At 45.0% G+C, this 13,528-nt stretch overlaps 1 protein-coding gene and 1 non-coding gene across 2 annotated transcripts in view; both read right to left on the bottom strand.

Moving 5' to 3' along the window:
- Positions 1-268: 268 nt before the first annotated feature.
- On the bottom strand, positions 269-381 carry TRNAL-CAA. The gene is made up of 2 exons: positions 344-381; positions 269-314 (listed from the first exon to the last, which is right to left on the bottom strand). It is a non-coding gene; the product is annotated as a tRNA-Leu (tRNA).
- Positions 382-4,822: 4,441 nt separating this feature from the next.
- LHFPL1 (lipoma HMGIC fusion partner-like 1) overlaps positions 4,823-13,528 on the bottom strand; it is a 43,188-nt gene continuing 34,482 nt past the window's right edge. The window contains 1 exon segment of the mRNA XM_019521043.1: positions 4,823-4,967. Coding sequence (XP_019376588.1) covers positions 4,823-4,967 — 145 coding nt within the window.

Raw genomic sequence — 13,528 nt, 5'->3', positions numbered from 1 at the left:
CCGCCTGCTTAGGCAGGACAGAGTGCTGGGGCCAGATGCCCCCAGGCAGGCGCCTGTCCAGCCTTCTCTCAAAGACCCCCAAGGCAGGGGAGAGCACCACCTCCCTTGGAAGCCCCGTCCAGGCTCTGGCCACCCTAAATCTGTCAGTTTGTGACCATTGTTCCTTGTTACCCCAAGAGGTGCCCTGGTGAATGGAGCATCTCCGGTTCCTAGGTGTGTGTAGGTGACCACAAGAACTCCTCTCAGCCTTCTCTTGTGGAAAAATGTGTGTCAGAAGTGGGATTTGAACCCACGCCTCCATACAGAGACCAGAACACTCACTGGCACAGGAAGGCAGCTATGTCTTGAGTCTGGCGCCTTAGACCGCTCGGCCATCCTGACACCACAAGAGCATCTTCCCCATGGGACCTAATAGGACAAGGACTATATGCTGGGAAGTGGGGGGCTCTAAAAGCAGGAAACAGAGGACTAATTTACATTGCCAGCACATATTTTACCTCAAGCACCCAAAGCAAAGTGCACAAGCAGGAATAGTTAATACTCCAGGAAAGTTACAATTGTGTTGCAAGCATCCACAAGCTCAAATACACACTCACTTCAACAGCTCACTGCATTGTTGCAGGCTCTTCACAAACTATTAGGAGTGCAGGTGACAGACTGCATTTCTTAACTAGTGGTGTTGCAGCCATGATGGTTCAGGTAATATAGAAGAAGCTAATAACTTTTATTGGACCCACTGTATAGTCGGGAATGCTGTTCAGCAAATGTTGGCATTTTGTGCCCAAAAGCTCATCTAACATCTGTCCTGGCTGTGTAGCTGGTCCAACAAATGATCTTATCAATCAGATCCTGTATTTGTCAAGCAAATTATTTTTTGATGACTAGCTGATCTAGTTTAGATTATTTTCATTATTTTAAATGAGATCCAGGCCCTAATGTTCTGTGTGCTATGATAGAACAAGCAGCAATGGTCTCAAGTTGCACCAAGGGAAGTTTAAGTTAGATATGAGGAATAACTTTCTCACTCGGAGGGTAGTAAAGCGCTGGAACAGGCTACCCTGAAAGGTGGTGGAGTCTCCATCCTTGGAGGTTTGTAAGACCCGGCTAGACAAAGCCTTGGCTGGGATGATCTAGTTGGGGATGGTCCTGCTTTGAGCAGGGGATTGGAGATCTCCTGAGGTCCCTTCTGACACTCATTTTCTATGATTCTGTGTGTTAGACAAACACACAGCAGAGGACATTTACTTCCCAAGAAGCTGAGTCTATGCGCTTCCTGGAAACTTTACATTACCAATGAAATCATCTCACTGAAACCCCTGAGACATTTTCATTCTCATTTTTTATTCCCATTCAAGCAGGCTGATCCTCATATTGCAAAAAATAAAGGAAACCCTTTGTTAAGAGAGGGCCATTTTACTGATAGCACAATCCTTCAGGGAGTTGACTGTATAACTACCCAGAAAAATTCCTTTGGTCTTGTAACTTTGGTCTCATGAGGCAGAGTGTAATAGAAAATAAAAGCCAGGAAAATGCCGTAGCAAGACTCAAACTACAGCTTTTCAGTCCTTCTAATCTCTGGTCCATAGATACCAGCTATAAGGACAGGCATCTTAGAAGTATCTCAGAGAGATATAGATACACTGGGCACAGGACAACCAAGACAGCCCTACAGCAAAGGGTTTATATTATTACTATTATTATTGACTATTATCATCCGCATATACTTAAAGAGCACCCCAGATATTCTAAAACTGAAATTCCCTGCTGTGCCAAATTTTTACAGTGTCTGGGTTTTGTCAGAAAGCTGACTCCCAGATCTTCAAGGAAGATCTACACTCTTCTGGCCCAGGTTAGAAGAGCCATGGAGCAGTCTCAATTTTGCTAGGTCGCCATGGTTCCTAAAAGTCCTATCTGTGACCTGAGCATAGTCAAAGCACTGCACGCCCTTGCCCTAACGTGCCCTCTATGGCTGAGTGTGGAGGTTCGGCGATTACTCAGGTCAGCTGTGCACCAGTGAAGTCTTTTATGCCTGGGGAATTCCACACTGGCCAGCCCAAGCTGTTCTCCACCTCAAAGCAGTGCACCGGGACAGAAATACAAATGAGAATCTGGTCTGGTGCATTTATTTTATAGCATTGCCCCATTATTGTTAAGGTCTCCTGCTCACTGTGAACATGGACAACTAAAGCATGTGAAGTGAGTCAAGCAAATGAGCATCAAGAACAGCCCATTTGCGGCCTTTCAGCTATATTTGAAAAGACATCTGCTGCTTTTAAATGTCATTAAGCCTCTTTAACTTCTCCCTGGCCAGCTGAGTTGCAGTGCAGGAACAGGAAGAGATTGGTGTATGTGAGCCCAAGGGTTTAGGGAGGCTAGTGCAGTGAAATCACTTAAACCACTGAACTCACTGAAGCTCGATGCACAACAGATGAAAAAATGAGAGGGGCCACAGGCACAGCTGAAGGAAAGGATGCACACTGAGAACTGAGACTCACACTGTGCAACGGCTTTCATATTCCCAACTGAAATGCGGCCTGCAGCCTGGTCACGGATCGTTTTTTCACTTACCCGGTGAGGTGGGGAGACATGCCCTGATGGCTCCAAGCACCCAGCACATGCTGGGTGTAACCGGCTCCACGGCCAGTGTCAGTTGGGGAGTTTGGGGTGGTACACCTAACAAACCATAATGCAGGTGTCCTAAGTTGAGCTCAGGAATGACAGAAACCTCCCAGGGGGCAAAAACTCGCTTGACCTTGATTTTCAGTATGATGACAGACCCTGAAAGCAGGACCTCATGATCCTTCTGACTTTTTGGGTTTTAAGCAGGAGGTGGCAGAAAAGTTACCACAGGGATAACTGGCTTGTGGCAGCCAAGCATTCATAGAGATGTCACTTTTTGATCCTTCAATGTCAGCTCTTCCCATCATTGTGACGCAGAATTTACCAAGGACTGGATTATTCACCCACTGATAGGGAACATAAGCTAGGGTTAGCCCATCACGAGACAAGTGAGCTTTACCCTACTGATGATGTGTAGTTGCAATAGTAATCCTGTTCAGTTGAGAGGAACCGCAGGTTGAGTTATCTGTTGTATGTGCTCGGCTGAGGAGCCAATGGGCGAAGCTACCATCTGCTGGAGTTACAATCCGGCATGCCAGCAGAACTGGGGCAGTGGGGGTCAAAAAGCAAAATCAGTACACTATGATTGGTCCACACAGTCTGCTCTTGCTTGCAAAAGAGAGTGACCAGGCAGCCAGGTTGCTAAATCCACTCCATAAGGGAAAAAACAGGGATTCTTCCCTGCTTCTACAAAGACTATATGAACTGCCAGGCTTGGAAAGAAGGCCCTTCAGCAGAGACTCATTAAGAGGCAGCTCTCAGGGGTCCAGACTCCATCTCAAACACAGGTGTGACATATAAGGCCAGATTCTTTTTTTTTTTCCCCCATCAAATACTGATGGGGAGGTTTAGTAAAGCAAGTCCATAGCTAGCGCCTGTGCAGGATCACTGCACGCAGCACGTTTGCTAGTGCTCTGTCCAGTCTGGCTCTAGGCGTTCCAGGCGGCAGGGTCTCCATTGCCACCTGCGGGAGATCGCTCCACAGTCAGGAAGCGGCTCAGAGTTTCCTTCATTTGTCACAGTTATACTATCTCAACTTCCTGCTAAGCGTTTACACTTTCAAATATTTTCAGATGACAATTATATCCCTCCAGTAAACACTGATTAGTTGGTGTTTAGCCAAACTATACATATTTGCTATAGGATTTTTCACTCTTCCTGGTCCCTTACAGACTGATTCCTGTCGCTCTTCTCTCAGCTCCAGCAGGTTAGTGTGTTTCTAATAACTGCAGTGCCCAGAACTGAAAGGTTTATGAGGTTCAGTTTTCCCACTCCAGGAGATATTGAACTTTTCTAATATCCATTACAATATGTGATTGTTTAAAGCCACATAAAAATGTCACTGCTTTCTTTTGTAGGCTATAAAACAGAGACAGAGTCCAGAGCCTGTAAAATATGAAAGTGCTACTTTGACAAATTCGCAAAGAATGAAGAAGTCCCTCTGGGTTTTGGACAGCTCATCTCACACTTGTTAGCTGTGTCATCCCTACAAAGTTATTAATTCTGCACCATTTGTTCTATACTTATTAACCCGAACTCAAGATGAACGATGACATTTGGTTGTCCTCAGGTAGCCTGGGTGTCCACCAGACGGCACTATTGTCACCTCCAGAGGTTCTCCTTTGCCAAGCATTAGGACTTCTTCCTAAAGTAGCAGACCTCTGGCAGAAACTTTGGTAATCTGACGTTTTGGTCTAGATTTGAAGGATGCCAGTTATGCCACTCCCTGCATCCACAAACAGCACAGAGCTCTGTCACATACTTAATCAGAAGTGCTATGTGACTAGACAATAATAATCTCTTCTAATGCTAGGTCCCATGCACCACTAAATGTGGGTTTTGCTCACAGGCATGTCAATGGTTAGAAATCATGATCTGTAGGATGCTACAACAACATAAATGAAAACATGGAAGCTTGTTCCACTACAAGGATTAAAGACATATATTTGTGTTATAAGTCCAGAGCATGGCTTTCATTGAACTTTTTAGTATACTGCCACTGATGAAATCTTCTGTGGTAACAAGAGAACCGTGCTCGGTAGACAGTCTTGACATTTCCGAAACCCTGCAACCAGCCTGGAGATCCATCAGTTCAGGACTCCACAATGCTGCAGCGCAATCTGTCCGCCCCTTGTGACCAACCTTATTTTCAGTTCATGGAGAAGCCCACGCTACAAGCCAGCCTATTCTACCCAATCTTGGTTCAGAACTGGAGAATCTTCTTCCTTCTTGGTTGCTTTATGGGTTTGGGATGTTTTCCAGCAAAGCATGAGAGCCAGGTATACATCAGCATAGTCATCGCTGCCCCACCTCCTGTGCAGTAATGTGCCCTGCCAAGCTTGCAGGTTCTCATGGAGGAAGAAAGAAGAGGACAGTGAAGAACCAGGGATGTGCTAGTGTGCAGTCACTCAGTCAGAAAGCAGTCCTGCATTGTGTTTGTGCCTCCTTGGCCTAGTGAGGAAAAGAAAACAGCTACAGCCTGGCACACTGAGAACACCACCAGCTACAAACACTGTCTTGACTTCTGAGGTCCTTCACAGCCTACTCCCATCCTACCAGTCATTCCTCACACCCTCTGGGGATGTCAATGCTGCCGGTGAGGCCAGTCTTCTTCAGCCGCTCATGATATTTCCAAACAAGCCCCTTCATGCCTTCTCCCATGCTGCCCCTCTTTTGAGGGAAGAGGTCCACATAAGCACCTACAAAGCTACAACATTATCCCCTTCCTTAAAGCCCTCCTTACAACACTCCCCTGCCACAAAACCCACAAAATTCCCAAATGCTCTTTCTGCAATAGCATCTCATGGTCTTTGCCCCACCTCAGTAGGTGCCGTATACACACAGGATAGAGAAATGGTTTGTTCTGCCAAATATTTTACAAACCCAAGCAGATATAAGTGCAGTTATACCAGAGGAAAGCTGGCACAATGCATTGGAGACTCTCATTTCATTGTTTTGACACAGTTATATTGTGTTGTTAAAGCTTTCCTATTTACCCTTGAATTATATCTGCTGCAGAGCCAAGCACAGGTTTTCCAGAGGAAACTAGCATCTGGTTGCCTTGAACTGGTGAGGCAATGCAGGCAAAAATCACACAATGGCATCTGGTCTTCTGAGAGAGTACAATGCGCTGCAGGGAAATCCGTACAGCTGCCAGGAAGAGAACATGGCCTGTCACTGCAGCCAGTGGAGGCCTAGGAGCTAGCTGCCTTCTCTTCTAAACTCCTCGTGGCAGCTTGGATTCCACTATTTGGACTGATGCATGGAGCTCCCATTGATTGCTGCATGAGTGGAGAGGAATAGCAGATGCAAGATGTGGACTAGAGTTGAGAATTTTGCCATGAAAGGACAGCAAGTAAACTAAGGCTGGAGATAAACCTGCTGGTAGAGGTGTTCTACGTCTACGTTGCAGGAAGCAGAGAGACTATAAGGACACCGATAACGTCTCCATACCTAGAACCTCTGCTTCTGTGTAAGGGAAAAGATGCTCATAATCCAATCCCCAATGTTATTTCATACTGAGTTTTAACAGAAACTCAGATCCCAAACAGCCGTGAGGTAAAATTAAGTTGTATAGTTTGACAAGCATAGTCAGTGAAATAATTTTCCAGTTAAGGGAGTTACAGCATATCTCATACCTTCAAGACAAGCATGTATAGGACAAGATTAGCCTGGGGTTCGGTGCTTGCTGAGGCAGGCAAAGTGATGCCTGTAGCTCTGTCTAAGATGCTGTGTGTCCAGACTACCGGAGATGCACCATCTGGTGGTTTAGAACAATTATATTCTTCAGTCTACCTCTGGATAGCAGTTTATTACCAAATATCATGCAGTACATACTTATTCATTCATAGCAAACCATTGCCCTTGCTTATGGCACTGTAAACTTCCACAGGAGGAAGAGGTTTGATACCAGTGCTACTCGTTGTCTGCATTACCCAGAAATACCCTGTACTATTTGCTGTAATTACAAGGTAATTCTATTAGAAGTAACGTGACCTATCTGCTTTAATTCAGATATCTGCATTAACTCGGATACTTTACATATATTTTGTGATGAGAATAAGTCATAGGGAAGTAGGGCTAGAAGGGACCTCACAAGGTCATCTAGTCCAAACCCTTGACTAAATCATCCCAGCCAGGTGTCGGTCTAACCTGCTCTTGAAAACTTCCAAGGACGGAGAGTCTATGTTTTCTCTAAGTAGCCCGTTCTAATGCTTGACCACCCTCATAGACAGAAATTCCTCCTAATCTCTGACCTAAATTTCCTCTGCTGCAGCTTGAGGCCATTACCCTGCAGTGCTGGTCCCTGCTTGATATTAGCAGCCCAGAAAGTAATGTCTAAAGTCAATGAGTCACTACCGTGGCCCCGATTTACAACCAAGATGACACAAAATGCATTGGGATACTTGATCCCAGAACCTAATCGCAGAGCAATGAATAGCTCTCATTTCAAGAAGCCCTTTTTCAGTCATGGGCACTGCAGGTAGCAATAGGGCTTGAAAAGCACATTTATAATGGTCAAAGCAAGCACATAATGTCCTAGCTCAAGGGTGGTATCTCACCCAGTATAGGAATGAGGTAAAGACATAGCTCTGATCTGGGCTCTTCGTTAAAGTCTGTTGCGTTGGATTAGTTTTCCTCTCATCAGTGTGAAAGCTTTGGGGCAGACACTGTAAAACTGGCAAAGGATCCCCCCAAAGGAAAATGTGAAACAAATGATCAATCTGAAAGTAAAAGACTCCAGCAGCAAAAATGCAGAGCATGAGCCACATTTCAAACCCTTCAGAGTTTGATTGAAATTGCATTGGGGCGGTGGGGGACGGAGGGAGTTGGATTGCGCTGATCTCTAATTTAAAGACATCTGCTAGAGGCAACCCCTCCCTCCCCCTGTTTTCTCTCTTTGGTTTAGCAGAGACCCAGACCATAAAGCAAGCAAATGGACAAGCACCTAGTCCCAAAAAGCATCTTTTCTGAAGTGCTGCCTTCTGCTTGTGGATTGGTCTTATTATGAGCAGTATTGTGCAGCGAGCTGTAGTTGGTCATATCAATCTGAAGTCAGGTAGAAGCATCCACCAAGCCCTGTGCTGTCATACACCCTCCACCGCCTGCCCAAAATATCTCACTGCAAAGTACAACCATACGAACACTGATAAAAGACTTCTAAACTCAGTCCTAGCAAACATCCATTTTCATGTTTCCAAGGACAGATATGCAGGTCTTCCTGGGATTGTATGGGTAATCTGCCCTGATGACGGACAATGCTGGTCTCTGCTGGAAATCAGCAGGCATTAAGGAGATGTCAGCCAGCTAAGCTGGATTCTGTCATTGGCAAACGCAGCCCCATAAATACCTTGTACATTTTTACTATCCTCCGAGCGAGGCAAGTAATGTGTACTTTGATGTTATCTGCACTGTCGTGCCAACAGCCAGATTTGTCTGGTTTAATCGTTTAGCACAGGCCCGTTCCAGTGGAGTGTGTTGCTCCATGCGTCCTCTTTGTTTAACTAAATACTACATCCACTCTTGTTATTCTGCTTGGCTGTTTATTTCATTTATTCATTTCTCTGCCTTGTTTACCCTGCTTGGATAAAGGCCCGAGGAAAATTTTCTATCCAGGATGACTCCAGTATCTGTGCTTACTTAAATGTATTACAGCAACCACAGGATTATCTGTCTAAATTTCCCTTTCTATGGGCCTAGTCATCCTGCTTGGCATAAGGAAGTGCACAAAACAATGCTGCTCTATATAGTGAGGACCCAGAGCCCTCTCAATGCCATCTGAGGGGGGCCAGGAGCAAGCGTGGTCTAGGTTCATGCTGACCTAGAAAAGGAGACAGCAGCCTGCCAAGTGTGGTGAATGCTGATCGTGATTTGATAATCCAGATGCCTTAGTCTGAGCAAGAGAAGCAAAGATGGGTAAAACAGACAAAAGCTGCTGTGATTAGCCATTCAAGTTTCCCAGAAGGGAACACAAGGGCTATAGATTAAAGGTCAGCAATAATCTTGATTAGCTCTGGACAAACAGGGCAAAACATTGTCCACAAATATCCTTTTGCACGTTGAACTGTTTTGTTTGGAAGGGTCTCCACTTCCCCTGGACCACACCAGTGGGTAAGTATTTCAGCAGGAATAGTCATGGCAGTGGCAATTTTTAAACAAGCGTTACAAAACATTGAGGAAAAGCACATTCCACCCTCAGGATCACAGGAACTCACACAGGAAACATGCTCCAAAGGATCATGTTTTCATCCAGGGATCAAAATCGGCCATATGACCCACTATGCATGTCCAATGCAAATAGCTCAAATACACCCATCAGCAACTCGCAAAGAGAGAAGATGACAGGTTGCAAATTATGTTCTCAATTGTAATTGAGCTCCAGTCACATGAGGCATGAGAGTGTCCTAATATTGTACAGACCAAGTGCCAAAGGGGCTTTCAGAGCTCATATGCGATTGTACAACATTGGCCTGACTGCTCTGGCCTCAGGGCAGCAGGTGTCTCCAAAGGGTGTAGCGTTCAAATTGGCACAATATTCCCTCGAAGAAGCTACACAGTATACACAACCAACCCAGCCTTCATCTCAGTGTGCCATGCCCCCAGTCCATTGCATTTGGATGTGCACATGTTACCATAATTGCATATTAATCTCACTGATAATGAAACAGTCCTTCCTGTACCTCCAGTAAAAAAAGACAAGATAATCCTCATTCCCCCAGAGACTGCAAACACCATGACATCGGGCATCATTAGCAGGTTGAATCTGCTGCAGCCAGCTGTAACCTGCAGACTGTAAGCATTTTTGTGACACTGCCTTGTTGTGGGGAAACATAGACAGGATTTTCCACTCCTTTCTGCCAGACCTCCACAACATGCCACCTCCATGTCCTAGCCCTAGAGCTACATACCCCTTCACTGCTTGCAACAGGAGTACAAGAAGGAAACAAGGTATGTGCATCTCATGTTCTCCTCACTCTCTGTCCTGAACTATTGTAACCTACTGGAAAGGAAATTAAAAAAAAAAACTTGCAGGGAAAAAAGAAAAGGTTTCCACAACAGATTAGCTTTTAAGAGAAGTCAGGAAGGGGTAGAAAGCTCATTGTGTTCCTCTTTGGTATGTATCATTGCTAACGGGCTCTCACTGAGTCACTCCATTCAAGTGTTGAGGTTTGCTGTGACAGGATCACTCATAAAAGTTATTAAATCTTCACTCAGAGATGGGGCTGACATTTCAATCAGACTCTGCTTTTATTCCAAGTTGCAAATCTTATTCTGTGGCTTTAGTTCCTTAGATTCATCAGTAAATTAGATTACTTTGTTAATATTAAAAGAACTAAGCAACTGACTAGCATTTTAATGAATATCCATCCATCTGCCTCTCTATTTATCTAGCTAGCTAGCTATCCCCGGTTTTTATAAAAGCCCCAGAATCAAAGAACTCAGATACAAAAAACTGTTTCCTCTCTCACTTTGATTGGGCTGGGCCATGTGATTAAAATGTTCATGTTCCTAAAGAGCATGGTCTTCTGGGTACGTCCACATGACACAATGCCAGCTCACATCCTAGAAAGAGTATAACTGCATTAGTTCATATACTTCTAATTAGCCCCTGAGATGCTAATTAGGTCAAAAGGCAGCCGGTGTTTATACAGTTGTAACCCTTCCAGTACGAGAGCTCTCTCAAATAGGCCAGGTATCTCTGCATGTAGCCAAAGCCTTGGAAAGCTGTTTAGTTTTCTCCTAAAGGCTGTAAGTCCACTATTTGCCTTCCTACATGTTTCCAATGTCTAAGTACTCTCATTGTTATGAAACTGCATTTTATTCAAGGCTGAATTGTCTAAACTCAGCTTCTAGCCATTATATGCTGTTATGCCTTAGTTCAAATGAAAGGCCCCCTGACTATCAGATTTTTTTGTAAATACCTACATGCTGTGATCAGGTCACCTCTCCATCTCTTCTATAAACTGGGTAAGAAGAGGAATTCAAGCCTCCCATTGTAAGACTTGTTTTCTGATCTGCCTATCACTTTTGAGGCAGTTCTTTGAACTCTCTCCAATATTTCCACTTTTCTGCTGCCACATGGACAACAAAACCAGAGGAAGTATTCCAGCAGCAGTCTTACCAGCACTGTGCCCAGTGGTCACCAACCAGTCGATCTTGATCGATTTATGGAGCCTCTGACAGTCCATCTCAGTCTGTCAGAGGCTCCGCGATCGGGAATGGCAGGATGCACGTGGCTGGGCTGAGCCATGCCCCCTGCCGCCCAGGCCGGGCTGGGGGAGGGGGGTCAGAGCCCCGGTGGCTTTTCCGGGAGGCGGGGGCAGGACTGGGGCTGGGGCACAGTAAATCCTGAGGTGCCAAAAAGTGATCTTCACCACAAAAAGGTTGGAGACCACTGGTGTACCCGCTTCCCTATTTCTGTGAGATTATCTCCTTTATGCAACCTGTTAGTTGTTTTGGTCAGACCGTGGTTTCTAGAGATCAAGTCAAAGGTGGCCCAAGTCTAATGGCCCATTGGTCTAGTATGGTTAAGACGCACCAATTTCAGTGGCCAACAGCATGTAGAGGAGTTATGTGGTCAGCATCACGTCCAGTTGTCTTTGATTTTCAGCTAAATGACCGACTCACAGCTGGAGGCAGTTTTTGGCAAGAGTCCAGAGCTGAATTTGAATTCGCCTCTGGAGCATTATCTAATCTGCCGGCGCACCCCACCGCGGGCTCATACTGAGACAATTAGCTAAGATGGCACCAACATGCTTCTCTGAATCACTATTATCAATTAGCTAAGATGCCCCGCCCCTCCACTATTATTCTCAGCCAAACCTTACATTTAGCTATCTTAAAGATGGCCTATTGAATTATTATTCTATTGGTTACCATTTAACCAGGCAATTCAGATAAGTCTGTTGCAACAGCCTATCCTCATTTTTTTACAGCTCCATCTCTAACCCTTGCCAGCAAAACTTTATATATTATTGTCCAGATAACTGATTAAAATCTTAAACATCATTGGGCCAAGAACTAGCCCCTGAGGGACCCCTCTGGAAACACCATCAACAAACAACATTTTAAGATTTGTCAGCGGGCCATTGTTTAATCCATCAAATGTCTCCCCTGTTAATTCCATGTCATTTACATTTTTAATCATAATGTCACGTAATACCATATAAAATTCCTTGGAGAAACTGAAGTTTCCTGACAACACAGTTGCCATTATTAATCCATCATCTTGACAAAAAAAGAAGGCAGGTTAGTTTGACAAGGCCTACCTTCCATGAAAGCCCGCTGGCTGGCATCAATTATCTTTAGCCTCTTATTCTTTGTTGACGAAGTGGCAAATGAACTGGCCATTCTTTTACCTGGGCCTGGTGTCAGTCTAGAGTTCCCTGTGTGTTCTCCTTTTGCCCTATTGCAATGTGGCAATGCCATTCCTTTGGGATGTTTCTGTTTCCCAACACTTGTTAAAACTACAACGAGTGGTTCTGGGGTCTCTTTAGCCAGCTCTTTTAAGCCTCTTGGGTGTGTGTTCTCCTGGGCCTGTTGACTTGAAAATGTTTAATTGTATCAGATGCTGCCTCATCTCTTCCTTTAGTATACATGATTAATGGCTAATTCCTTCTACAATATTATATCGGATGGATAGATTTTCCCGCTTCATTCCAGACACTGCACAGAAATATCTGTTGAACCATTCTGCCTTTTGTATAGCACAATTGTTTATATTTGTATCATCTGAATCCAGCAAGGGACCTTTGCCTGATCAAGGCAGGGAGATTGCTGCTAATCTGTTTAAAATATGCTATATTGTCTGGTTGCCAGGCCTTCATGGCAACGGTGCTGGAAAATATTTTGTCTATTTTCTTTAATGGAGGTACAGCAGGAAGGGAAGCGGAGCTTTACTTGTTATAACTGTGCATTTGGCTTAATGTGCTGGGAAAAGTTTCCTTCTTATCAGAAGTTACATCACCAGGAACCTGTTCCGAGCTAGCTCTTATTTTAAGTCATTTCCATAATGCTGTGTAGCAGAGTCTGGCATTCAGGTGATTCAGTTCCTCTCCAAGCAGCTCCCTTCAGTGCTGGAAGTTCTCATTTCATGACATGACACACAAATGCATTTTGCATTAGCAGTAGCAGCAGGAGCTCAAAGGAGGCTGAAGGTCCCATCTGTTCAGAAAAGCAACTGTCAGCTAAATGCTTCAGCGTGTGCTACGGTATCAACATATTTTACATGCAGCCAAGCTAAATGATCATAGGGTTAAGGAAGGTCTTTCCTGGCAGTACCTGAGTGCCAGCAATTCTAAAATAAAACGCCAAAGTCTCTGGAAGGGCGATGACGAGAAAGCAAAAGGCCTTGGCAGAATCGTGACCAGTGGAGAGCTAACAGATACAGGTCATGTCTACACAGTAAGCTTATTATGCTTAATAGCAGCACCTGCCAGCATGCTGCGTTTCTCCAAATTGGCTGTTTCCTAAAGTGGAAACTACAGGGCCACATACAAGTGATACTGCCAGGGGACTAGTTAGCCTGCCGGGACCTGCCCACCCTGCTCCCAGCTTAGGAAGCAGTCCACATGGTGTGGTGTGGCATGTTTGAAGGTGCTAAGGCTGGGCGTGGAAGGCTTAGGATGCAGATATGGCCATAAGGGTATCAAGTACCAAAACACTGGAGGGATAGGTGGAGTCCAAATGCCCCAACAGACAGAGACAAAATGGGGTCCCCCTTCCTTCCTCTGGTCACTGACGTCTCGTGCAAGGTCATTGTCGCGGTGGATGTAGTCTTTCTGGACTTCAGCAAGGCCTTTGACACCGTCTCTCACCCCATCCTAGTTAAAAAACTAGGCGACTGTGGCATCGATGCCTACACAGTCAGATGGATTGCAGATTGGCTGAGGGGTCGCACTCAGAGGGT

Source organism: Gavialis gangeticus, unplaced genomic scaffold, assembly GCF_001723915.1.
Source record: "Gavialis gangeticus isolate Ggan-Ray unplaced genomic scaffold, GavGan_comp1, whole genome shotgun sequence".
Classification (NCBI taxonomy): Eukaryota; Metazoa; Chordata; order Crocodylia; family Gavialidae; genus Gavialis; species Gavialis gangeticus.
Note: the sequence above shows the minus strand (reverse complement) of the source record. Positions and strands in the feature narration are given on the sequence as shown.